This window comes from Callithrix jacchus, chromosome 3 (assembly GCF_049354715.1).
Source record: "Callithrix jacchus isolate 240 chromosome 3, calJac240_pri, whole genome shotgun sequence".
NCBI lineage: Eukaryota > Metazoa > Chordata > Mammalia > Primates > Cebidae > Callithrix > Callithrix jacchus.
In genome coordinates, this window is record NC_133504.1 from 94,261,425 (window position 1) to 94,289,183 (window position 27,759).

General features: G+C 39.0%; 1 protein-coding gene and 2 long non-coding RNA genes across 4 annotated transcripts in view; 1 reads left to right on the forward strand and 2 right to left on the reverse strand.

Moving 5' to 3' along the window:
• The window catches only part of LOC144576518 (uncharacterized), an 803,862-nt gene that overhangs the window by 623,250 nt on the left and 152,853 nt on the right, over nt 1–27,759 (reverse strand). The window lies entirely within an intron of this gene.
• The window catches only part of LOC118152236 (uncharacterized), a 97,908-nt gene that overhangs the window by 67,546 nt on the left and 2,603 nt on the right, over nt 1–27,759 (reverse strand). Inside the window, exons 2-3 of the long non-coding RNA XR_004740758.3 lie at nt 24,613–24,759; nt 10,108–10,196 (exon numbers count right to left, since the gene is read on the reverse strand). This is a non-coding gene — a long non-coding RNA (uncharacterized LOC118152236). The remainder of the gene's footprint in view (nt 1–10,107; nt 10,197–24,612; nt 24,760–27,759) is intronic.
• On the forward strand, nt 5,453–27,434 carry BDH2 (3-hydroxybutyrate dehydrogenase 2). Of its 2 annotated transcripts, none has more exons than XM_078366758.1 (10): nt 5,453–5,505; nt 9,006–9,109; nt 9,961–10,039; nt 12,677–12,773; nt 14,131–14,239; nt 19,208–19,268; nt 20,346–20,459; nt 23,687–23,745; nt 24,745–24,837; nt 27,167–27,434. In XM_078366758.1, exons 2-10 carry the CDS (start codon nt 9,038–9,040, stop codon nt 27,218–27,220), a joined length of 738 nt encoding a protein of 245 aa, XP_078222884.1. In that variant the 5' UTR covers nt 5,453–5,505; nt 9,006–9,037; the 3' UTR covers nt 27,221–27,434. The 2 variants fall into 2 exon arrangements, with proteins under 2 accessions (XP_078222884.1, XP_002745574.1); XM_002745528.7 differs by having other exon boundaries at nt 9,018–9,109.

Below are 27,759 nucleotides of genomic sequence, written 5' to 3' on the forward strand. Positions count from 1 at the left end.
TAGTACATGCCTGTAATCTCCACGACTTGGGAGACTGAGCCAGGACAATCGCTTGAACCCAGGAGGCAAGGCTGCAGTGAGCTAAGATCATGCCACTGCACTCCAGCCTAGGCGACAGAGCAAGACTCCTCGGAAGGGGAAAAAAAAGGAGTATTATATACAGAGTCATTAAGTTCCTCACCTCTAAGAAGTGGTTGATTAGGAATATCCAATGCAGACATTTTGCATATCTCTCTGAACAGTTCATGTCATGGATAATCAGTGCTCTCTGTACTATTGAAAGGAGAGCCAGGCTGGGCACAGTGGCTCATACCTGTAATCCCAATACCTTGGGAAACTGAGGCAGAAGGAGCACTTGAGACCAGAAGTTTGAGACCAGCCTGGGCAGCATAGTGAGACCTCATTGCTACAAGAAAAAAAAAAGTTAATTTGGAGGGCTGAGGCAGGAGGATGGCCTAGGAATTCAAGGCTGCAGTGAGCTATGATGGTGCCACTGCACTCCAACCTGGACAAGAGTGAGACCCCATCTCAAAAAATAAAATAGGTAGAGCCTGTAGCATTTTTAAATTTAATCAGACTAGAGAGCCTATTCCAGGAACCCCAAAACCAACTCAGGAAACTCATCCTTAAAATTTCATTCCTCTAGAACGACCTCTGGTACCAAAATCTGTATTAGTCAGCATTCTCTAGAGAGACAAAACCAGTAGAATATTTACAGATGGTCCCTGACTTATGGTTCAACTTGCAATTTTTCAACTTCAGGATGGTGTGAGAGCGATACGCATTCAGTGAAAACTTTACTTTGAATTTTAATCTCTTCACAAGATAGCAATACTCTGCCGTGATTATGGGCAGTGGCAGCAAGACACAGCTCTCAGTCAGCCATGGGATCACAAGTAAACAACTGACACTCTTCAGTGTACTCTGTTCATGAGATATTCAACACCTTATTCTAAAGGAGGCTTTGTATTAGATGATATTGTACAACTGTAGACTAACGTAAGTGTTCTGAGCACATTTAAGTAGGCTTGGCTAAGCTCTGATGTTGAGTGAAACCGGCATGTTAAATACATTTTTTAATTGACAATATTTTCAATTTACAATGGGCTTATTGGGATGTAACCCCATTGAAAGTTGATGAATATATATATATATATATATATATATATATATGTGTGTGTGTGTGTGTGTGTGTGTGTGTGTGTGTGTGTATGAAGGGGGGGGATGTTTATTAGGAGATTTGGCTTACAGTATTATGGAGGCTGAGAAGGGCCACCATAGGCTGTGTGCGAGGGAAACTAGGGGCATGGCTCAGTCCAAGTCTGAAGGCCTGAGAATCTGGTTGGAATTCAGATATCCAAGAGCAGGAGAAGACGGATGTCCCAGTTCCAGAAGAGAGAGAATTCACTTTTTCTCTGCCTTTTTGTTTTATCTGGCCCTCAGCCAATTGGATAGCAGCTGCCCACATTGGGTGAAGTAGATCCTGACTCAGTTCACTGATTCCAATACCAATCTCTTCCAGAAACACTGACAGATATCCCAGAAATAAGGCTAACCAGCTCTCCTGGGATCTCTAAATCCAGTCAAGTTGAAACTTAAAATTAACCTTCGCAAACATTGTCTTGAGAGCCTGGCAGAATTTTATTGAGGAAATCTATTGAGAAACTGCCATTCCGTCAGTAAATATTTAATGAGCATCTACTGTGTGCCAATGACTGTTTTAGGCACTGACAGGTACTACCAATGTGGAACTCATACTGTAGGTAAGAAAATAAGCAACTAATATATTTTGAATATCAGCTAATCACAATGTAAAGGTGTAAAACATATAGTCCCCACCCTTGAAGAAGTTTAGTCTGCAGAAAATACAAATGGATAAGCAAGTATTTGCAATACCATGTGACTTAGGTTGTTATCATTAAGTAAGCATTATTGCTGAAGATTACAGAGGGAGGCTAAAGAAAGCTACATCAAAAAGCATTGGAGCTGGCTTTGATTAGAGAACTCTCAGACTCATGAAAAGTCTGTTCAAAAGCCTCAAAAGTCAAAGGCATTGTTAGTAAAGCAAGAGCACAGCTAGATGTGATGACAACTCGTTAGAGCCAGCGTTAGAAGTTGCTGGAACAAGGAGGGACAATTTTATCAAAGACCTTATATGGACACATGCAGAAACTAAGTTCGGTTTTTTAAAGAACTAAAAAGGACAACTTTTACCATCCATTATAATTAAATTTCTCTACCCATGTCCTCATCATCATAATCACTAACATGTATTAAGTACCTGTGTGGCAAACATTGTGCTGATGGGATTACAGGCTGAGTCGTTCCTCCTCACCACATCCCTGAGGTAGGTGCTATTTTACCTTCATTTTACAGATGAGAAACATGAGAGGTTCAGAGATTTAAGTGATTTACTCACTTCGCTAGTGAGAAAGATATGGGACTCACTCTAGTCTTTCTGACGCCACAGTCTTTGTTCTTATCCACTGTGCCTGTTAGAAATCACTTAGCTCTATGTAACAAAAAACCTGGAAAACGCTAAAGTTTATTTTCCTCAAATAAGAAGTTCAGAGGAGTTGTTGCCTTGAGGGTGCCATCGGGGACACAGGCTCCTTCTCTTGCTGGGCTCTGTTGTTAACGTGCACTTCTGACCTTGGGCGAACTCATTAAATGCCTGCTCTGTCCCACGGCATCCTGTCTTCATTCCAGGCAAAAAGAAAGGGAGGAGCAAAAGCCAAAAGCCCTTCAGAAGGGCTTACCTTTCTATTTAAGAAGGAAGCCATCCTCAGAAATTCCCACCTGTGTTTCATTGGCCCAATCTATGCTACTTGGCTACCCCTAGTGGCAAATGAGGCTAGGAAATTGAGAAGTCTGTTTTCCAGCTTTGATGAGTAAAAAAAGGGGAAAGTGAGTTGGATATGTGCTGAGTAAACCATTATATACAGTACATATACAACTAGCCTATACAATCACTCTTCTCAATGACACTACAGATAAAGTACATGTTGCTATCCTAACCTAGACGGCTCATGAGATCTAGTCCTTTCTTTTGGGCCTTATATCTCTGTTCTCTTCAGCCAAACTGGATATTTTTTGTTTGTTTGCTTTTTAAAACTTTATTTCAACATAACTATGCTTACAGAAATACACTCATATTGGTTAATAGAATGTATTTTAAGTTTAACTTAGCCTACACAATTTGGACCAAAAACCTGGTACATGGTTTAAGATTTTAAAAAAGGATTTGCAATCTGATTTATTTTTATCTATTACAAGTGTGTAAAAGATCTTCCATCAAATGCTGCTAAGGAAGACAGCAAGGACCTTGAGAAATTTATCTTTGGTTTTGCCTCAGAAAATAACATGTATCACACTGCATACGTTTCTAAAATTGGTGCAACCAAACATTGTTCTGTGTTTCAATGCCAGTTTAGAAAGTTCATTGACTAATGGATATGAAGGAACTGGAAGGGAACCTATGTACACATAGGAAACTGTAAAAGCTATCTGATTTAGTTAATATGGCATGTAGATTGTAAATCTACACAAACCAAGATTCAGATAATTTCTTCAGTCTGAATTAACACTTCATCTGCTGAAGTCAACCAGGAAACTGGGAGCATCAGCTGTAAGCTTTTCTGACTTATGCAAAAAAGAAAATTAACTTTCTCCTCAGCTTTTCAGTCCAGAAGTGACAGTATTCTACAGGCAAGGTATTCCTTCCATTGTCAACATTCATAGGGTGACATGCAATGGGATCTACTTGGGTTTTAATTTTATCAGCACTCATGCAAAACAGTCTCCAAAGTTAATTACCACATGACTTTAGAAGTGACTCTAAAAAATAAAATGATCCTTCTTAAAAGACTAGAGCAAAACAACCAGCCATAGTTATAAGCCTTATACAGAAAAAAAAAAAAATGCAGCCTCTTGTGAATTACGTAATTAAAAAAAAAAGTAGCCCCAAAATAAGCAGCAGCTCTGAAAAGAGGAAATAATATAGCTTAAAATATCTTGAAAACCAATGTGAATACAGGTTCAAAAGATAGCTAAAAGATTCGTTTTCATAAAACTACCTAAGATTCAGGCTTATAATGTACTCTAGTATTTCAAGTTTATCACTAGTTACTAAATATCAATTTACAAATAACATGTTCATTTTTTGTTCTAACCAAAGGGGAAATTCTAGCTTAAATTCTATCCTGTCGGGGGCGGGGGGGGGCTAGAAAATAAAGAAATTCAAACGGTTCCATTCAAATATCACATTTTTCAAATGGAAGAACTTCCAACTGGACCAGAAGTTCATACTGCTAATGTACTTTTCATTGAAACAATTTTTAATAAGTACAAATACACAGCATTAAGGTTCAGAACCTAACATAAGCCTGACAATCAAGTCCTTATTTTCTGGAAGAAGGCCTCGAGTCCAATCAATTTCCAGTAACAATGTTTTTACAAATCAATTTAATAATAAGGGGTTTTAATTTCCTTCATGTTTTTGTTTTTAGCATTCTAGTCTTAAAGACTAGATTAGAATTTAGCTCAATTCCCCAGAAGGCAAATGGTTTTTCTTCTGCAGTATGAAAGAATCCACAAAAAACCTCTTCCCCAAACTAATTCCTAATATCCAATCTGTGCTTAGGATGAATCTTTTTCTATACAATGTAAATGGTCACTTAGGTAAAATGTACCCATGAACATTAAAACTAGTCATTAGAAACATTTAACTAGCGTTATAATTTAAGTTTTAAAACATAAATGTTTGCAGCTTGATCTTCTGTTGACAGTGATTGTCGGAGCCTAGAATCCAACATTTACAATGTCCATTCATGCACACAAAACACACACTATTATCACACAACTTACTCCTCATGTCTTCAGAAAAGAATCTTCTGCTTCTTTAAATCTTTGGCCCCAAACAAGGTTTTTTTGCTGTTACTCAACATTCCCTTTTAAGCCTCACCCTGTCATCCAAGTTTCACATTCTCCCCACCCCAACCCCAGTTTAGTCAGGCTCCTGGCATTCTGCCACTAACTGTGCAGTAGTGTTAGAATAGACTGAGCATGAAAAAATAAAAATCACAACTGTATTTTTAACACAAAGGAATTTTTATTTCTCTCCCTTAAAACATTCCAGGTCAAGTGTCAGAAAGGCTCAAGAATTTCCAGTGACGTGGGTTCCCTCTATTTTGTTGCTCTGCTATCTTTCACACGCAGTTTCCAGCTCATCCAATCTTGTCTACTCTAGCACAGCACATCGTAAGTAAGCTGTAAGGTGCTTTTCCACTTTTCATCTTCTGCTTGGAATTCATAGTTCTACCTGAACTCCACTAGATGGCAGCACAAACATTCATAAAGAGCTCGGATGGCGCCACTAAACTCTGAAAGGGTAACTACAAATCCCAGCATGCATTATTATTAAGCACTTGACTTGCTTCCATACAAAGGTCTCGAGTTTGTTGCTTCCACCGGGTTCTGGAGAACACCGTCACTTCGCTGCTTAAAGTAAGATTTCCTAATGCTTTCGAAATGAAACTTTAGAAAGAGGGGAGGTTTGTTAGATGTTTTGTTCTGTACGTTGCCTATTTCAAAATAAACCTGAGCAGTTAGATCAGTGTAACGATGGGTTTTTAATGAGCTTGAAACTGTCGTATGTATGTCTAATAAAGTAGCCAAAGAAAAGAGGATTCTTATGGTATCCTAAGTGAACATTTTTCTTCCTGGCTCATGAAAACAATGAGTCCCTGAATATGCTCTGTTTGTGTCTCCACTTAGCAAAAATCAACATTTTGATTCCAACTTTTGAACTAAGAAAGCCAACGTGTATGGTTTTCACGTTGGATATATTGAGAGTTGCCTTGTTTTACTATTTCAGGCCATCTTTGCACTCATTTTCTCAAAGAAATATGTTTTAGTTTGAGATTATGCTTTATCAAATGTTAAGGTTTGACCCTAAAATCAGGTCCCAGAAAGACAGGAAGGCCAGCTAAGAGGAGGCTTTTCAAAGTGCGTAGAAAGGCTGCTCTGTGCTTCAACAATTGTTCTGGAAGTGCTTCTTTGGGTGTCAAAGATTTCTAGCAAAACTTTTGACTGGAGGCTTTACAGGGCCATACACCAAATATCACTAATGACAGGGTTGTAAAATAGCTTTTTGTACACCATGCTTAGGATCCAAGGAGGGTAAAGATAAAGTATATCTTTCTAAAGTATATCATTCCATGTTGAAAGCAAAAGTTTATCTTTTGTGGAAGAAAAAGATAAAGCAAAAATTCAGTGTATCAAAATAGGTCAGGCACTGTTAAAGCCCAGCTTTCCCATCGCCTAAAGAATGTGGACAAACTCAGAGGAAGTCAGTGGGTTGTAACGTGATCCCCGGAGCCAGTTCTTACATGATTGTGTTAGTCTGCCCCTCCAAGAAGCCGACTCCAAGATAGAATTAAATGTGTGTGGACTTTATTAGGGGAGATGCTGGTGTGAGAGAGAATGAGGAGAGAACTAGGTGAGGCTGTGAGAGCCATCAGACCTCGATGCAAGTCTACCTGTGAGGGAGGAAGAACAGGAAGACAGGTTGAGTGGAAGCATCCCAGACAGCTGTGCAGTCTAAGAGAGCTTCGGCCCGGTAGTAAGGAGCTTCTCCAGCCAGTCATACGTTGGGGAGGAGCTCTGTGTCTCCCAGAAATGGGGCTGCCTTAGTAACCATGCATGCTCAGGCATTGGCTTGTTACAGCCCCAAGAAGGAGGCCCCAGAACAAGCTCAGAGATGCAGCAACAGTTGCGCCTCATTGTCCATTACTTCCTGGGGTGAGAGCCTCAGTATGTGAGGCACAGGCTTCTGGTGCCACAGTGGGGATTTAGAGAGGCCTGCAGGGCTGTGAGTATCATGAGACAATGCCATGAGATCTTCCCTTAGACCTGCAACAAGAAGGCCTAGGTTTGAATTCATAGCTGTGGAACACTGGGCAAACCATATTTCTTTGCAATTAGTCCCACTGGTGATCAGGCCCTACCTATCTCTTATCTCTGAAACACTTCTCCAATCCACCAATCTCTCCATCCCTGCTCTTTTCTCCAGCCCTGCTATTTTACCCATGCCCCTCTAGATAACCCTAGCACCCTCCTAATGCACCCCCTGCTCCTGCCCAGGTATGTTCTCCACAGTGATCCTTCCAAAATCCGAATCTGATTATGTTACACCCTTTCCATAAATCCTTCAGTGGCTGTTGCCTATAGGAGTAACTTGCCCTTCACCATGTGGAACTTGAACCAAGTGTGGAGGTTTGAAATGGAAGAGTATATTCGGTATAAAAAAAAAAGTTTGGCTAAAGAGAAAACTGAGATAGGTTCAAAGAGACAGGACTAGATAATGTAAGCTCTCTAGGCTGGGCTAGCAACCTGTAAAAATTCAGGCAGGTAATGGAGCAGAGTGATAGTGCATGTACTGTAAGTTGGTTATCAACACCATCCAACTCACTTTTCCTTGTTTTCCACTTTATCAAAGCTGGAAACAAAAGTCTCTTCAAAGGTCCTGAAGGAGCTCACTAAATTATTGTTAAAGAAGCATACTCAACTTCCCAACCTCATTGCAGCTTAGAGTGGCCAAGTAGCATATATCTGGCCAATGAACTGCAGGTGGGAACTTCTGAGGTTTCCTTCTTGTATAGAAAGGCGAGGCCTCTCTGAAAGCCTTTTGGCTTTTGCTCCTCCCTTTCTTTTTGTCTGAAACATGGCTATGATGCCTTAGACAAAGCAGCCACTTTGTGAGTTTGTATGAGGTCAGAGGCACACATTAATGACAGAGCCCAGCAAGAGAAGGAGCCTGAATCCCTGAAGACAGCCTGGTTTGATGGTCATTTGACTCTTCACCCCCAGCCTCACCACTAACCATTCCTCTCACCTTGTGATCTACAATCCAAGCACTGGTGAAATATCTCAGGCACATCACATTGCCCCGTGTCAGTTTTTCTCAATCTTTTAGAAATTACTGATTATGCCTGTTAATGCATTAATAATGTATGCTTAAACTTTAAAAAAGAATTGGCAGCATTGTGGGCTGAACTGTTCCCATATCAAAAGAGTCAGGAAGTCTGTTTAGTTCTGGCTTTCCCATTGACTGGCTCTATGACATTGGGCATGTTTCAGCAGTTTCCTCATCTGCAAAATGGGAGTATTAGATGTGATTTGATCTTTCCATCCTTTTTGTTCAATGAATATCTGAGACCAACTAGGAAATTTTTTCAAGAGAAAAGGAAAGACCATAAGCAATTGATAGTGCAAACCTCAACAAAAGTTTATGGAAGAGAAATCAAGAAGCAGCCCTGAGTAGTAAGGACACAAACAATTCCATAGCACTGTGTGCAGGAGTGGTGGGGAGAATGATGGTGGCAGTGAGTACTCTCAACACCAGAGGCTGTCCTCTCCAGGTACTGAAGGAAGGGTAGGGTAGGCTAAATTCCAGTGTCTGGACCGGGTGAGGTGGCTCATGCCTATAATCCCAGCACTTTGGAAGGCCCAGGTGGGTGGATCGCCTGAGGTCAGGAGTTCGAGTCTGGCCAACATGGTGAAACCCCATCACTACTAAAAATACAGAAATTGGCTGGGCATGGTGGCTGGCACCTGTAGTCCCAGCTACTCAGGAGGCCGAGGCAGGAGACTTGCTTGAACCCGGGAGGCAGAGGCTGCAGTGAGCCGAGATCACACCGTTATACTCCAGCCTGGGGCCTGGGTGCAAAGAGCAAAACTCCGTCTCAAAACAAAACAAGAAAGTCCACTGTCTCTCATCAGTCACCACTTCAGTGGGTTGTGCTAAATGTGTTTGATATACAACACTAGGTATTAAAATAAGCATTCTGGGAGAATTCAGATGATGCAACTACTTGCACAGAGGTACTGTCTTTAAGTTCCTGAAGGAGCTCACTAAATTATTCTTAAAGGAGCATAATGAACTATTCATTCTAGATGTTACTGCCTGCACAAGACCATGTTCTACAGTATAACCCATTAAACAGACGTATCTTTAGATTAAAACACAGGTTCCGTTATGGGTCGACTTGATGGGAAAGTCATCATCCTGACGGCCGCTGCTCAGGGGATTGGCCAAGCAGCTGCCTTAGTAAGTTGCTACCTTTGTTGTTTGCTTACTAATTATTGATGTATTTAATTATGTGGACTGTTGCCATAGCTGTTTACTTCTGCTCTGCTTTTTTTGTTTTTTACTTTTGTGCTTCTGTTGCCTTAAGTTATAAAAAAAAAAAATTCCCCAGGCAGATGAAGAAATGAATATTTCATGTTTATTACATGACATCACTTATAAATTTTGACTCAGAAATTTCTCTACTTCACTTTCTCTGCTTCATAATAGCATAAATTTTCTACAGAGGGCCAACAGGGTTACATAGCTTTCTGAAATTAAATCAATTTAGATATATGACTATAGAGTTATAAGACAGATTACCTTTGTCTTTTGATTTATATCAATTTCTGTTACACTGTATATACCACTTGAGTTAACACTGCACCTTAAGTATAATGGTAGCATATGGTTTGACATTTATGAAAGCACTAACATATTCTTAATAGGAAAAATGTTGAAATAATCCATTTTTCTCTTATTATTTGGAGTTTAGAAACTCAAACTCAGAAATGGTATACAGAATGGTATTCATTACAGAAGAGCAGTATTTTGAGAGTATTAAAACAGCTGTCATTTTTTAAAATGTTATTTTGTTTGACATTACTTAAAGGGACTGAGATGACAAACATAACGTATGTCGCATTGTTCTAATTAATGATAAAATAACAACAATGGGGGGGGTAAGACTAGATAGTTTGAAATTCTAGCTATCTTATAGGGAAAACAACAACGAAAATAATATAAAGGAGAAAAAGACCACATGATGTTCCATTCATCAGCACAGTTTATTCAAGTAAACAAAGGATTTATTTGTACTTTGTGTCTACTAGGCTTTTGCAAGAGAAGGTGCCAAAGTCATAGCCACAGACATTAATGAGTCCAAACTTCAGGAACTGGAAAAGTACCCGGGTAAGCAACTCAGCAGCTTGGATTTGGGATTCAGTGTCTGCAAGGTATTATAAAGCAATGGTACTCACATGTTCAAAGAAAATTGCTTAGCTATGCAGCTCCACTGGCCTGCTTCTTAGATTCTCACTCTCTGAGATGAAATCTATATTCTGTGAACCTATAGACAAAAATGTGTGTACTTACATGCATAAAAAAATTTGAAGACAAATACTTAAAATTATTTATTTATCCAACACATTGAGGAATCCCTTCCTAATTACAAACTTACATGTCAAAATTTACTAGTTATTAGTTTTGATAACTTTTCACTTCTGTGCTCTCCTCCTCCAGGATAGCCCTGTCCAATAGTAACATGATGTGAGCCACATGTGTAATTTTAAAGTTTCTAGTATCCACATTAAAAAGAAACAAGTGAAAATTAATTTAATAGTATATTTTATTTAATCCAGTATATCTAAAATATTATCTCAACATGTACTCAAGATAAGAAAATTAATGGAATATTTTACTTTTTTCTTACTAAATATTTTATTTAAATGATTAGAAGTTTCCTACAAACTTAAATCACTAATTTTCTCTTCTTTGCAGCTTTTCTCTTAATTTTCTATTCTTTGAGATATAATTGAAAAATAAAAATTGCATATATTCAACATGTTCAACATGATATTTTCATATATGTTGTGAAATACCCTGTGAAATGATTAGCACAGTCAAGTTAATTAACATATCTATTACCTCATTTAGTTACCTCTGTGTCTGTGTGCTAAGACTACCTAGGATCTACTCTCTTAGCAAATTTCAAGTATGCATTATTACTAACTATAGTCACTGTGCTGTACATTAAGTCTTATAACTACAAGAGTGTACCCTTTGACCAACATCTCAATATTTTCATACTAAATCTTTAAAATCCATGTGTATTTTACACTTGCAGCACATTTCATTTCAGACTAGCTGTTTTTCAAGAGCTTGACAGCCATATGTGGCTGGTAGCTACCATACTGGACACAGCTCAGCCCTAAAATCACACATCATCATAAGAAACCCTAAGAGATACCCAGATTATTAGGTGTGCACCACCACTTCTTCACCCCACTGAACCAAACTCCAACATCAAACGATTTTAATTATGGTTTGCCCAAAGAAATCAGAACAGAGAACCTATTTGAAAGTTAACCCCTCCAGCAAAATAGAACAGGTTACATAATTAAACAGAAAATAGTTCCTTGAATTAGTTAATTGAATTGGAATATGTTGAATTATAATTCCAACAAGTCAAAGTAAAGAGGCTGCACTGGGAAAGCACAAAGATAAGGAAGTATTTTTGAAATAAAATTTCAGTCTTCCCTTTTTTTTTTTTTTTTTAATTGAGACAGAGGTTCACTCTTGTAGCCGAGGCTGGAGTGCAGTGGCGCAATCTTGGCTCACCGCAACCTCTGCCTCCTGGGCTCAAACGATTCTTCTGCCTCAGCCTCCCGAGTTGTTGGGATTACAGGCATGCACCACCACACCCGGCTAATTTTGGTATTTTTAGTAGAGATGGGGTTTCTCCATGTTGGTCAGGCTGGTCTCAAACTCCCAATCTCAGGTGATCTGCATGCCTCAGCCTCCCAAAGTACTGGGATTACAGGCATGAGCCACCTTACCTGGCTTTCCGTCTTCCCTTTCTTTATTCATCTTTTCTTTCTATATTCCCCCAAAATAAAATAAACCATATACATATTATTTATAGTATATATTATAAATCATAGTATATTATGTGTATTATACATAACACATGTTTATATATTATATGCAAATATATATGTGTAAACTATATATTAACATTATAATATATTATGCATATACATATTATACATATATAATATACATGTGCATATTAATACATTGTTATAAATTATATATATTATGCACATTATAAATAATGTGTATATATTTATAATCATGACTTTTGTTAGACACTGTTTAGAGTTTCTTAGCAACTAGTACTGTGTGTATCTCTCAATTTCCTGCAATGCCAAATCTCTCATGTCTAGCCTTCAAGTGTGTCATCCATTCTTCTGACCCCCATCATTGCTTCTCCTTGCATTTTACTCCAGAAATACATGTATTTGACTGGATACCTTTGACTAACAGAAAACAAATAATGGAAATGACATAAAGGGGAAGCTCACAAATAGAAACAATCTTTTATTTCACAATCTCTGCTCTTCCCCACCCCTCACTCAGAAAAAAATAAGCATTACTGTAAGGAACCATCAACCCATTCTCTGGCAGGGGAAGGATGGGCTCAAATGAACCCAGTTTTAGTTATTACTGCTGGCTTACTGAGAAACATCTAATGTTCATCAGTCATACTTCACTATAAAGCCATTACTCAGAAAGGACCCTTACTATTCAATATGGAAAATGTACAGAGAGGAAGGAAGAGGGATGGATGGGTTACTGGAGGAGTCAAGATGGGACCTTATGTTTACTAATGAGATTCTGAAGATTCTTAAGACCCTAGTAAGAAGGTCAGCAATCTATGAAGCCTAACTGGATAGATATTGCAGTCTTCACAGTTCACACTTCAAAAGAGCTAAACCTTCAAGGCTAAACACTTTTAGGAATAGTGCCTTTTGTTTTATTTTTCAGGTATTCAAACTCGTGTCCTCGATGTCACAAAGAAGAAACAAATTGATCAGTTTGCAAATGAAATTGAGAGACTTGATGTTCTCTTTAATGTTGCTGGGTAATTCATAACTTTTTAATTTCATTTTCCTTACAGAAACTTTTCTATGACTTTCATTCAAATAATTTTGAAAATATGGCAAAAATCATTTGTTGTAAACCATGACATATTCCTTGGGAAATATGGGTAGATTTTACACAGCATTTTCATGATACATAAGATTCAGCAGGTAAGACAGCCTTAGAGTTTGACATGATTTGGGGCAAATGAAGTCTGCTCAAGACAGCTGGTACTGATACAAAGCTGTAGTTTGTGTTACAATGTATGGAAGTTAAATTAAAGCAATAATTTCTGGTGATCTATTTTATAAATAGTCTGTCCATCCTCATATAAGAATATACTCAGAAACATGAAACCAATCATTAGCAAAGTTAGTTTTTGAGCATCTATTAAATTTTCAGCCATGTAGGGGATGTAGAAATATACCCTGTGGTTCCTGCTGTCATGAAACCGACATTCTGATTGAACTGGCAGAACTGTGGTACATGGAAGTCACAGCCAACAATATTTTATAATTAACTACATAATTTGGGTCCAGAGGACCAAATCAATAAAAGTCTCAGTGTTTAGGAAGCTTCCCTCGGAAAGTATAACTTGAAAAGGAGTGAAGGCTACTTTAACAGTTTGTTTTGTTTTGCCTTAATGTCGCTCAGACAACAAGCGAACATCTCTCAGTCTGTTAACGTTAGGACACTACCAATATCACTTTGCTGCTGAGATGTTGAGACATTTGTTTTCCTTGCAATTTTGATTTCCCTTGAGAATTCTAAATCTGTGCCACCTGAGGGCACTGTTGCTCTTGAAATAGGAATCATAGGAATTAAATAGGCAAATAGGGCAGATGTTTTCTCTCTCTCTCTCTCTCTCTTTTTTTTTTTTTTTTTTTTTTTTTGAGACAGGGTTTGCCTCTGTCCCCCAGGCTGGAGTGCAGTGGCATGATCATAGCTCACTGCACCCTAGAACTCCTGGGCTCAAGTAATCCTCCTGCCTCAGCCTTCAAGGTAACTGAGACTGCAGGTGTGTGCTACCTTGCCCAGCCCTGTTCTCCTTTATTTGTTGTTTGTTTTTAATAGCATTGATGTTTCCAACACATTTAGTATAAAGCTTCATATGGTTGGTGACCATATCCTTATTTGGAAAAGAAGAAGGATCTTGTTTTCAGATGGCATTTCTAGCTTAAGTTGTTGGGATTCTTACTAATATGATATACTAAGCAATAATATGTTTGAATTGTTTAAAATCTTGATAAGGAAAGAGACAGTGGTCTAAGTCATGAAGTGACAACAGAAGTAATCAGCAAATGGAACAGAAAAATTTTAATGGCAATGATTCCCCCATTGTTTAATCACGCTTCTAGTTTTGTCCATCATGGAACTGTCCTGGATTGTGAGGAGAAAGACTGGGACTTCTCGATGAATCTCAATGTGCGCAGCATGTACCTGATGATCAAGGCATTCCTTCCTAAAGTAAGATCCCCACCACCACCACCAGGCTAAGCACCACATTAGGTATCCATACTGGGCACACAGAAAAGATCCCCACATGTGCTGAAGAGTGATAATAACTAACATAATGATTAACATGCATGGAACATATATATCAAGGCATTTCACATAAATTAACCTATTTAACCTTCCAGCTCATCTACTCAAGGAATATTTATCAAGCACTCTCCACATGCTAGGCTCCATTCTAGGCACAGAGGACACATGAGTGAACTAAATAAAGTGCCTTCTATAAGGCAGGTACCATTATTGGGGGTGTGATGGGACAATTAGTAATCAAATAGACATAGAATATGTGGAGTGGTTGTTAAGTATAATGAAGAGAAAGAAGGTAGGATATCAATGAGGTTCCTCTGGACTCCACTGCAAAGGTGAAATTGTCATAGCAGTCCAAAAGAAGTGAGAGAGCCGATCATTCAGGTGTCATGGGAGAGGATTCCAGGCAGAGGTACCAGCAGGGAGGCACACAGGACTAGAATGATCCTAAGAGGTACTGTTAGCTCATCCATTGTTCACAAGATGAAACTGAGTTTAGGCAACTTGCTCAAGGTCACACAACTAGCATGTGATTAGAACCAAGATCTGAAGCCTAGAAGTTGAGCCCCTTCATGAATTTCCATCTAGGCTCACACTGTCAAGATGGATGTACCCCATTGCTTTTCTCTACCCTGAAGCTTCTCCCTTCAGCTCTTGTTTTGATCTGAACCACAGTGGTAATGGGCAGGTGAGGGACAGTGTGTGCTCAAGAGAGCGTTCCTCCTGCGCCAGCTTCCCTTGAATTCTCAAGCCTTCACACAATGCATCAGTGTTTTAAATTTTATTTTATAAATAAGCATTAAGTACCTCTTGGTATAAATCACTATATAAGGTGTGCTAGGGGAATATAAATATGAGAAACATACATCCCTGACTTCAAATGAGCTTATAAACCAATAGTAGCAGACAGCGCAGGCTGAGACAATGAAAGGGGTTGACTGAGTACAGAGCCAGCTCAACTCAAGGTTGTAAATTCAACTTAGTGAAATGCAGAAGAACCACTTTTCCCTTCCATCCCAACTGGATTTGATGTCCTGTCCACATCAGGGCAGGAGAAGAGCTTTGTTAATGGTACAGCAGGGCTGATACTCTGCTCTGAATATCAACTTAATGTCAAGAAGGATCCAGATGAACATTAACAGGATAATTAGAGAAATTAGTAAACTTAGTAATGAAGGAACTTTTAAAAAATCTACCTGTTTAGTGCCTAGAAGGGATCTTTGGGTGGGTCCATAGACTGTTGAACTAGCAAATTTTTATAACATGTTAAATGTAAGTTGCTTTTTTAGCCTCTTTGGAGTTTATGAGAATCTATATTATTTGGAACACGAATGTATTTTTGAAGACGAATCCTCTGCCTAGGTTATAGCGATAGAGCAGAGACTATGGTATAGGAGGAAAGCTTAGGTCATAGTGGGTAAGACTGTTGCACATGCATGTGACTCATTTGCAAAACCAGGCTCTAAAGTGCTTTACAAATTTTAGTAAAGGAAGTAGGTATGGGGTACAGTGGTGCTGAAACGTAAACTTTTGTTAATTTTTAAAATATACAAGCATTAACTTGCAAACTATTGAGTTTGCTTGTGATTTACAACATCTTAACAATGATCCATATGAGGCAAAATCACAGATTTGTTTAAAAAAAAAATCTCAAGAATTGTTAATGTCAGGGATATGGTATTAGAAGGTTCCAGTGCCACTTGTTTAAAGTGACCCTGACAAAAGTGAATCCTGGTCTGGGACTCTATCATCAAAAGTCCTTAGGTACAGTCTGAGCCCTGCCTCTAATTAGCCATGTGTCATAGAGATGGCACTTGCACCCTCCCAGTACATATTTCTTTTACCTAAAAAATGAGGATGATAGATTATATAATCACTTCCAGCCATAATTATCTAGGAGCCTCTGTATCATTAACTATGATGCACATATCCCAGGCTAGAACTTTCCAGGGGAAGCCAGGATTTGGAGTCTAGGCAGATCTGGAAGGTCAGCTGGTCAGAACATAGGAACACTCATAGGAAATTTTTGTTAGATACACAGAAAAGCATTCCAAGACTGGAAGATCAATCAAAAGGCAGAGGACAAGTTGAAAATACTTTAAGAGGAGGTAAATGCAGAATCCAGCCTCCACCAGAAGAGAAGATCCTTTAGGGCAAAGATTTGGGGATATCTTTGTTATTTGAGTTGGTTTGTTTGCTTGCTTCCCGCCCCACTCCTTGCTGTATCTTAGAAGAGTCTGCAGCATATAGAGGTGCTCAGCAAACGTTTGTCAAACGAATAAATGAATCAAGGTTGTTAGTCAAGCTGGACCACTGGAGACCTAATGGTCAGTTCCACCAGTGTTAGGGGTTAAGCTCTGGCAAATGGAGACAGAAGGGCTGGGTCAGACTAAGACTAACTAGATACAGCTTGAGGAACTCTTGAGTGGTTTTTTAAGCTTCTGGGAGATCAATCCTAGAGAGCAGTACTATGTACCAGGCACTTCACTTTATAGTCATGCCTGCCAGAGAGAGCAATTGCCTGAGAAGCCAGGGAGAGCCTGACACCATGAGGACAGCTTCTGACCTGGACTGGGAAGGCAGCATGGGAACAGGCACAGACTTGGGCTCTAGAAGAGCAGAGGGCCTCGTTGAACTTGGCTGAATGGATAGTGCAAGTGTTAGGGGCAGCCCTAACATCTCTTAGATGTCTTTATTCTAAGCTTTTGCCTGAGATTATAGGCATTTCTCTAGAAGACTAGAGATTGAACCTACTTAATAACCCATCTTTATGTATTAAATTGGGGTATATGTATTCTGTATGTATTTTACATGGGGTATGCTATTTGGTAAGTTAGATAAGAAAGAACAATTTTAAGGCTTACTTTTCAACACCATTACACTTGACCAACATTCCTGATCCTTTTTATGAGAACCCCATTTCATTATGGTCCTCTTTATTATGTAAAACACACAACTGAGTTAAACATTATTTTTTCACCTGCTGTCTTCCTTAACTTGGTTGGGTTACAGTCAGCCTCTCCCTGTATCCACCTAGTCCATTCAGCACAGTGCCTTGGGATTATTTTAGATTCTTTTAGAGGCAATTAGTAGCTAAATCTCAAAGCAAAATCAGAATATCCTAAGGAATCAGACCATCTTGGCCACACCAGTCCTAGATCCATTCAATCATTCACTCTCCCCTTTCCTACACCTCTTTTTCTAAAAGCTGCTAAAGAAATTCATCCCAACAGAAGTCATTTTTTTCTCTAGATCCTTGACACTGCCATTGAGACTTCCACATACATGTAATAATTAGAAAAGTTTGAAAACATTTTTAAATTCATAAGTTTTGTTTATTATATTTATTTAGGTCTGGGACAGGGCCCAGCAATCTGTGTTTTAAACTAGCACTTCGGGAGATTCTGATTCATCCACATTTATTGACTGTCTACTGTGTATACGGTCTAGGAGGACAAAACAGCCAAAGACCCTCATATTAATAAATTCACATTTTAGTGGGGGAATTCTGAAGAACATGTTCGTAAGAAACACTGCCCTAAACTGGTGAGACCCACCCTCCCTGCAGCAACCATCTACCAGGTCCTGCCCATCCTGCCTCCGCCCTCTCTTCCTCAGCTACTCATAGACATTTCTGCAGCTCCACTTCTAGCACTCTTTTCCTGAATCAGCTTCCAGTGGTCTCTGGGCACCAGAGTAATCTTTGCCATCCCAAGTCTGTACTGCCACTCCTCCTCTGCTTTTTTTTAAATTGCATTTTAGGTTTTGGGGTATATGTGAAGAACATGTCAGATTGTTGCATAGGTACACACATGGCAGTGTGATGTGCTGCCTTCCTCTCCATCACCTATATCTGGCATTTCTCCCCATGTTCTCTCTCCCCAACTTCCCACTCCCCACTGTCCCTCCCCTATTTCCCCCCCAACAGACCCCAGTGTGTGATGCTCCCCTCCCTGTGTCCATGTATTCTCATTGTTCAACACCCGCCTATGACTGAGAACATGCGGGAGAACATGTGTTTGATTTTCTGTTCTTGTGTAAGTTTGCTGAGAATGATGGTTTCCAGGTTCATCCATGTCCCTACAAAGGACACAAAGTCACTGTATTGCCTTCAGGGTAAAACTCAGGTTCTAAATTCAGTCCTTGTTGACCTCTGCAGCCTCATTACTTCCAGGCCCTGCATTCCAGCCAGACCCAGCTCCTCCTCCCAGTTCCTGACGAAACCTTTATGCCTGTGTACCCACTCCTCAAAACATCCTTTTATTTTATTTTTCTGACTAATACTCTAGTGTTCAAAATCAGCCCTTGTCCTTCCTCCTCAGGAGGTCCCCTCTGAGTATTGCCCAGCCTGAATTGCGCCCTTCCTGCCCTTATCCTGCTGTTAGATCTCTGCGGAGGTCTTTGCTGTCGCTGGATGTGGGTTATGTCAGTCACTCTAACCAGACTGGTTGCCTCCTGTAGGCAGTGACTATGTTGATTATCATTGAATCTCCTGGACCTAGAAAAATACCTGGCCTCAGTAGGTACTCAAAAATATGTGTTGAATGGAGTAAGTTTCCCAACATCAGTAACACACAGTAACAATGAACATTTATTCACATTTCATTTAACTCAGCATTTATTTGTAGCCTTGCTGACATTCTTGTACCATGGGAAGGTGGTAATCCCCCTGGGAAATGCCAGTGAGTGTGATCACATGTCATCATTTCCCAGCAATAGTTAATGAGGTGTTTTGAGTTCACTGTTAAGACTCCTTAATAGTGCTTAATGTGACTAGCTAATACAGTAATTAAATTTGTTCTTCAAACTCTAAGAAAATGCCAATCTTTTTAAAAGGCAGTACTTTAGCCCACAAAGTGGATTTTTTTTTACATATCTGTTTTGTTTTGGCAGATGCTTGCTCAGAAATCTGGCAATATCATCAACATGTCTTCTGTGGCTTCCAGCATTAAAGGTGAGTCTGTCTCCTTCTGAGGCTTGTGAGCTCCTATATGCACATCATTAAGAGTGATGCATTTGGGAACAGGTCATAGCAGAGATCATAATTTCAAATTATCGAAATAATTTCAAAACTGCTTTTTTCAAAATTGGTATTAAGTTCCATAACCATTAATCTAATTTTACCACTGGCATAACATCTAGTTATGATAGATGTGAGCCAGTGGTAAAATTAGATTAAAATGTGGGTTTTTTTTTTTTTTTTGCCTTTTTTTTATTATTTCTAATAGATTTGGAAACGAATTCAGACTGGGAGAAGGAATCATTTAACATTTAATTAATTTAAAATGGTATATTGAGCACCAGTATGTGCTCTGCCCCCAAAAGAATTCACAGTCCAAAAACAGGAGCAAGGCAGCAAACATCATCTTTCCCAGTGTGATGATATATGACAGAGGTTTGAACAAAGCGCTGTCACAATACAGGGAAATAACTGCTGTGAGTTTGTGGAATGGAAATAACTGCTGTGAGTTTGTGGAATGCTTCACATAGACAGTTGATCTGAGCCATCAGTGGGAAGTCAAGTTGAAGGACAAGGACAGCAGTGCAAAATGTGGATTATGTCATGATCTGGGAGATTTGGATCTGTGAGTTTAAAATGAAATAGTTACTGCTGAGATAACATTTCTTCTCTTTGCCAGGATACATGTATTAAGCATACACAAGAGAGGAGTGTAAAGACGTGCCTAGGCCTCCTCTTTAATTATTTCGCTTTGTTCTTAATCCTTATTTTCTTTTGGAATCTGCCTAAGAGTTATAACAACTGATGATGAGAAACTAAAACCGGTCTCAATGTTAAATAAGTTCAGTATTTCAATTAAGTCTCAATTAAGTTGTCCCTATACTGATATTATTTCCCTAGATCCAGAAACTGACTGTATTAAAGGAAAAAATCTGATACCAATCATTTTAAAAAGGAGGAATGTGGGAGAAAGCATGAAAATGGCTAATGGGAAAACTTATTTGTGTTACCTTTCTAAAGGAAAATATATTTTTTATTTTTTCAATTGTTGAACCTTTCCTCCACCCTCAGGAGTTGTGAACAGATGTGTGTATGGCACAACCAAGGCAGCCGTGATCGGCCTCACAAAGTCTGTGGCTGCAGACTTCATCCAGCAGGGCATCAGGTGCAACTGTGTGTGCCCAGGTGAGTAAGGCACTGCAGGGCTGGGATCTTGGCATTTCTGATACTGTGTTTGCCACCATGAAAGATATCTACAAAAGTTTGTTTACTATATGTTATATTGTATTCTGAGGAAAAGTTCAAAAAAAGGGAGTTGGGGGCTGGGCTTATTAAGATAACAGTACAGGTGTAAGTTGAGAAGGAGATCCTAAGTCATTGGGAACGAGCCACAGCTGCAAAAGGCTTAAATGCTACTCATGTGTTGGACAATTCAGAATCAAGTAGCTAAGAGACATAGTTGGCCAGACTTGCTATTGGGAAGCAGAGCAGAGTTGACCTTTGCAGGGTAAAGATATCAAGAGAAAGATGAAAATAGACCATGCTCGGCCGGGTGTGGTGGCTCATGCCTGCAATCCCAGCACTTTGGGAGGCCGAGACAGGTGGATCACTAGGTCAAGAGATCGAGACCATTCTGGCCAACATGAAACCGCGTCTCTACTAAAAATACTAGAATTGCCTGGTATTGACATGGTGGCGCATGCCTGTAGTCTCAGCTACTCGGGAGGCTGAAGCAGGGGAATTGCTTGAACCAGGGAGTCAGAGGTTGCAGTGAGCCGAAATCGTGCCAGTGCACTCCAGCCTGACAACAGAGTGAGATGTCGTCTCAAAAAAGAAAGAAAAGAAAACAGATCATGCTCACAGGACAGAGGAAAAAGTAAGAGGAGCCTCCCAAAACACAAGGATCCACTAAAATCACTTGAACCACTGGGGTGGCCTATAAATAAAAAGGAGGCATTAACCTTCCTTTATGCTATAAATAAAAAGGAGGCATTAACCTTCCTTTATGCTATAAAAAGAGGGCCAGCAAACCACAGCCTATGGGCCACATCTGGGTCACCACCTGTTTTGTAAGCAAAGTTTTATTGAAACACTTCCACAGCCAATTTGCCTATGTATTGCCTATTGCTGTTTTCATACTACAATGGCAGAGTTTAGTATAATAGTTGCAACAAAGAAAATGACTCTCAAAGCCATAAATATTTGCTACTACCTCTTTACCAAGAAAGGTGTGCCGATCCCTCATACAAGGGAAAGAAGAAAAACAGAACTTTCTTATCTTAAGAAATGTGGCTATGTCTCATTTTCTCAATAACTGTAGATGTGTTTATTAAATTGATAGCCACTTTTACCTGGTTCTACCAATTTAAAATGAACATAGGGTATCTAATAAGGATTATTAATGTTCTTTAAAAAGAAATTAACTATTGCATATGCAAGATCAAGATTTCCCTCAGTTGTGTACTATAGATATGAGGCAGGGAGTGTGAAAGGGAAACATTTCAATACAACCTGGGGACCTTTCACACCTGAAGGGCATGCCACAATTTAGGGAAGGAGTTCATGGAAAGAATTTTGTGTTGTTTAGAAAGTCTCACAGGAGATTTTGATTGAATCTTCATTTGAAACCCACAGACTCAAAGAGGGAAAACTAAACATCTCCCAAGCTACAAAATTTCAGTGATTGAGATGTTCTGTTTTATTTTTCTTGGTACAGAAATGTAAACACAGATAACACAAAGAAAAAGAAGAATACATGAGAGATCATTTCAATGGGTTTGAGGTACACCCTGGTGATACTTGAGTCTAGCTATTCTTGGTGCCATTTACCCAGTGGAAAGAATGGTAAAATGATTTGGAAAATGTGGTTGTGTTAGCGTCTGGACTTAACAGAAGATTGGAAAATATGTTATCAAACTCTTTGGAACAAGGAACTAGCTGTGACTCAGTAAACCAATCACAGAAGAAAACTTGAGGAGGACTGAGTATGTCTGGGATGGTGCTGATGGTTGTACAGTCAGAAATCTCCAGCCAGACTTGTGGCATAGTATGTCTGTGGAATCCTCTAAAGGCGTGCGCTTGCTCTATAGTTTTTATTTAATAGCCATTAGTACCAGTCAAATGAAGACATGATGTTCATTTACCTCAGAGGGAGAAAGCAGTTAAAGCTGTAAGGATTTTGAGGAGATTGTTAGTGAAAGCTTGAGGTGCACACTGGTCGTAAAACTGTGGACTTTAAGGAGGCCACTGAGGGAAGTGAGGAAAATATTATTGAAAATTAGATAAAAGGGGGGATCTTTGTGATACAGTTTCAGAAAATATATCAACACTGTTGCCTGTAGTGTGAAGGAAGGTAGAAGATGTTACTAATGAACTGGGCGATGTAACTAAGGCGATTTCTACCCAGAGTCTTGAAAGCGCGGCCTGCTTATAGTAAAATGTGACAAGAGACAGGTAACATAAATAGGGGGTTCCAGAAAAGGAGTTAAGCTTTCTGATTTCGAGCTCACCAGAAAAAACAGCAAATGATGCTAAAATTAAGAAACGTTTTCTGAGCAAAGATCAAACCCATGGCACTCTCAGGAACGTGATCTAAGGATGAAGTGTAACTGTAAAACCATTTGTTGCAACCTCAGAAGGATCACATCCTTTGCCAGAGTACTGATTAGTCTGAAAAAAAGGCCTCTAAGGAAAATGTACAGTTTATATGAGTTAATAAAAACGTCTGGGGAACTTGCTCTAGGAGACCAAAAACTAAGTGGAATTTTAAATTTTTAGTGCTCTTTTTCTTTTTTAAAGTAAAATAACTTTAAATTATATTAAATTATAGTTTTGATTAAAAACTTGAAACGGTGGTTAAAAGTAGGAATTTGAAACAATGAAAATAGGCAAGGTGATGAGAAAAATTCAGTGCCACGTAAATTACCAAGGACTATGGCAGCCGTGGGATTGTCCCAAAGATCCCACAGTGAACTTGACAGCAGTGAATGGTTTTGAGATCATTGAGTCAAACTGGATCCTTAAGCTGGCAAAGTGCTTGTATGATTTTATCTAAATCTAAGGGTTACTGTGAGAATGAGCTGAGATAATATACATATGAAAATATTTTAAATCCATAAAGCATTATTATATAAATGCAATGTGACTGAAATATATGTCCTTGAGAATGCTGGGTGATTCACCCGAGTCCCTACAAAGAATCATAGTCTGTTTTTAAAATCAAAGAAATGTTATTGAAGAAGTTATAAGTCTATTAAATAAAAGGCCTCAGGCAGGCAGATGTGAAGTTGCCATTTTAAGTCAAGGAGAAGAATCTCACTGACTGTTTTATCATATGGAATGGAAGTTTTTAGTTATTGATTTCTTTTTCAGTTTAAGCGAGTAACCAAGCTGAATATCCCCCTTTGATTTAGGAACGGTTGATACCCCATCTCTACAAGAAAGAATACAAGAAAGAGAAAATCCTGAAGAGGTATATCTAGCATTTAAAATGTATTTAAACCTTTGGTTAATAAATGCCCTCTTCCATACCTATAGCAGACAAATTCATAGAGACAGAAAGTGAAATGGTGGTCACCAGGGGCTTGGAAGGAAGGAAATGAGTAGTTAATGCTTAGTGAGCAGAGAGGTTCTGTTTTTTAAGGTGAAAAGAGCTCTGCTTGGGAAGCTGAGGCTGGGGTGCGTGAGCCCAGGAGTTTGAGGTACAACAGCAAGCTATGTTCACAGCACTGCACTCCAGACTGGATAACAAAGCAAGACTCTGTTTCTAAGGAAAAAAAAAAAAAATTAGGCAGGGCGCGGTGGCTCACATCTGTAATCCCAGCACTTTGGGAGACCGAGGCGGGTGGATCACGAGGTCAAGAGATCGAGACTATCTTGGTCAACATGGTGAAACCCCATCTCTACTAAAAGTACAAAAAATTAGCCAGGCGCAGTGGCGCGTGCCTGTAATCCCAGGTACTCAGGAGGCTGAGGCAGGAGAACTGCCTGAACCCAGGAGGCGGAGGTTGCAGTGAGCCGAGATCGTGCCATTGCACTCCAACCTGGGTAAAAAGAGCGAAACTCCGTCTCAAAAAAAAATTAATAAAAATAAAATAAGAGTCTGGAGATAAACAGTGGTGATCGTGGCACAACAGTGTGAATGTACTTAATGCCAGTGAACTGTACACTCAAAATGGTTAAGATAGTAAATTTTATGTTATGTATACTTTACCATAACCTTCAAACATTAAAAAAAAAAAAATGCCCTCATCTTTAATGTTAGCTTTCTGATCCGTCACAGTATCTGTGGGTTTTGGTATAACACAAATAATTTGAGTAACTTTGGCAAAAGACTCACCATAAACCTAGTTGATTATTCATCAAGGCAGCAAACCAGTGGATTCTCTTGCCTTTGACTCTTTGGAGAAGATGCAGGTGAGCACATGCAGCTGCTCACGGGACTGATGTCTGGTATGGTCTCTGGTCACAGGCACGGAATGATTTCCTGAAGAGACAGAAGATGGGAAGATTTGCAACGGCAGAAGAAATAGCCATGCTCTGCGTGTATTTGGCTTCTGACGAAGTAAGCCCTATTTTTTCCAAGGAGTTCATTATCCTCAGTCACATTTGGCAACAATTTGCTCATCAACATAATATCATTTTAGAGAGTTTATAGCATATGTATGCTAAGATGCTACATTTATAAGATAGGGATAAATTCTCATTTAATTTGCTCAAAGAAAGACCACTTTGACCTGAGCCACTAACTCTTTCTTATCCAGCTTTATCATAACATCTTGAAGCAAACAAAAGGGAGGACTAAAAAAAATGAAAGTGCTCAATTTTCTAAGAGACAGTTCCTTTCAAAAATTATAATTGGGGAAACCCTGATTAAATGTAAATCAAACAAATGAACCTCTAGGATTATAAGAGCTTTAAGTGAAATGAGGAGAGGATTAAGCAGATTTGTGTTCAGTGGACACAGAATTGGTGCGTGGTGTTTTAGTTTTACTTGTGACTTGTTTGGGAGAATTCTACTGGCTCTCTTTTCTCTATTAATTCTTACCTGTGGCTGGGCGTGGTGGCTCATGCTTTGAATCCCAGCACTTTGGGAGGTCGAGGCAGGCAGACCACCTGAGGTCAGGAGTTTGCGACCAGTCTGGCCAACATGGCGAAACCCTATCTCTACTAAAAATACAAAATAACCAGGTGTGGTGGCAGGTGCCTGTAATCCCAGCTACTCTTGAGGCTGAAGCAAGAGAATCACTTGACCGTGGGAGGCGGAGGTTGTAGTGAGCTGAGATCATGCCATTGCACTCCAGCCTGGGTGACAGAGCGAGACTCTGTCTCAAAATAAATAAAACAAAATTTTTTAAAATTATTACTTGTTCATCATCGTGTATGGAAATTTAACCTCTTCCATTTTGCATCTGTTTAACAGTTTCTTTCTTAATGGCTAATGGCTAATGGCTATTGTATACTTTTAAATGGCTTAAGATGAAAGCAAAAACGATGTTTATAAGGTATAGAGCAAAAGAGCATCCTCCTCTGTTTTGTGTCTTTGGATACTATATAAACAAGGAGCTGTAATGTGTGAGAAGGGGGAAGGAAAGGGGACTAGTTGGGAGTGAGGAGGGAACAACTGATAGCTTCTCTTCCCAGTAACTTGGTGCACACCAGGTTGTTGGTGAATGTGACAGATACAGGGGTTGAAATGTTTCTGTGACAGCACAGTTTCTTCTCAGAACTTCTCCCAACTATTAACAACAATTGTTAATAGCTGGAGAAATTAATAGACAAATGTTTAATGGAGAAGTACATGAGCCTTTGTGATTTCTCTGAATCCATATCTTCAGAAAAGCTCATTTGATTTGGGTACTGCTGATAAGCTAAATTACTGCTGATTAGCTTAGTTAGCCAGAGCTTAGGTTACAAAATATTTGGAAGAGTTCTGGCTTAAAATGTGCCACAAAAGTACCTTTGGCTTTTTAGAGGTGTCCAGAGGAGTTTATATGTATAACAGAGCTTACCTTTTAAAATAACTTGGGGGAGCTGGAGGCATTTCTTTGGTAAAGTGCCTAATAACTCCCTAGTTCACCTACTGTATATTACCAGCTTTTATATATTGAACTCTTAAAATTTCTATTTATTATGATTGTCCTTACTTCCTCTTCCATTGTTTCAGGCTTTAGATGAATTTAGAACTGATTGAGTCTTTATTATCCATGTTAAGTTAAAAGATTTTTAAACTTCTACCAAAAAGATCACTAAAGCCTTAATTTTTAGAAAATGAATAATTTATGGGAATAAACCAGTAATTATTTTTTAAATCCTTTAGTTTTATAAAGATTTGGATGTCTGAAACTAATACAGAATATTTGTATAGCTTAATAGATTATAGTTATTATTATTCATGTAAAATTTTAAAACACATTTAGTATGCTTCAGCTCCTGGAATTATCTACTTATATTGACCAACTAAATATATGCTGTCTTTTTTTAAAAAAAGTAGTCATTAATATGACCATTTTATGACTGACACACATGTTCAAAAGTTTATTAGTGGCATAAAATTTAGCTAGTTTTGAATAGTTCTGAGTTTTAAAATGAAAATGTGCATTTAGCCTATTTCCTAATTTGGGAAATGGCTATATATCACCATTCCTTAAATTTGGGATTCTGAGACCAAATACCTCACAGTGGCATATGCTTAGGCACCAGCCAGAAGCCACTTAGTTCCAGATCGCAGAACTCCACAGTTCTGAATCAACCAAACTTTAATTTGGATTTCCCTGAATTAAGTGTTTAAGTGAGGTTTCCTGTTAGGACAAGAGTAAATTGTGTAGTTATCCTAGTCATAGGAAAATTTGAAAACTGTTAATTGTTCTGTCTCCTTGTGTTTATCACTGCAGTCTGCTTATGTAACTGGTAACCCTGTCATCATTGATGGAGGCTGGAGCTTGTGATTTCAGGATTTCAGTGGTGGGAAGTAAGGCAGCCCCTTTCTGTCCGCAGTGAACCTGGTTATGAAGAAAACTCGCCAATCATCTCTTTCTGATGAAAATAAGCCCTTTTTAATAATGTCACTGTTTAAAAGAGTCCGATTCTTCAAGTATATTAATACCTTTGTAATCTCTTCTAAAATCACTGTAAGGAAATGAAATAAAAGTGTTGAACTCATTGCGACAGAATCGTTTTTAAAATAAACCTCAATTTGTAAGAATCTGTCTTAGTCACTTTGGGCTGCTACAACAAATTACCGTAGAGTGAGTGTCATAGACAACAAACATTTCTTTTTCAGTCTGGAGACTAGGAAGTGCAAGATCAATGTGTGAGCAGATATGGTATCTGGTTAGGGCCCACTTCCTGGTTTGCAGATGGTGATCTTCTTGCTACATCCTCACATAGCAAGAGCAGAGAAAAAAAGCAAACTCTTATGTGTCTTTTTAAAAGGACACTAATCCTGTTCATGAGGGCATTACCCTTATAACCAGATTACCTCCCA

What these genes read in the sequence shown, in the direction of transcription:
- BDH2 (XM_078366758.1), top strand. Translation starts at nt 9,038, where the DNA reads ATGGGTCGACTTGATGGGAAAGTCATCATCCTGACGGCCGCTGCTCAG. An exon ending in TTGGCCAAGCAGCTGCCTTA is followed by an intron (nt 9,110 to 9,960) that starts GTAAGTTGCTAC and finishes TGTGTCTACTAG; the next exon opens with GCTTTTGCAAGAGAAGGTGC. An exon ending in TGTATTTGGCTTCTGACGAA is followed by an intron (nt 24,838 to 27,166) that starts GTAAGCCCTATT and finishes TTATCACTGCAG; the next exon opens with TCTGCTTATGTAACTGGTAA.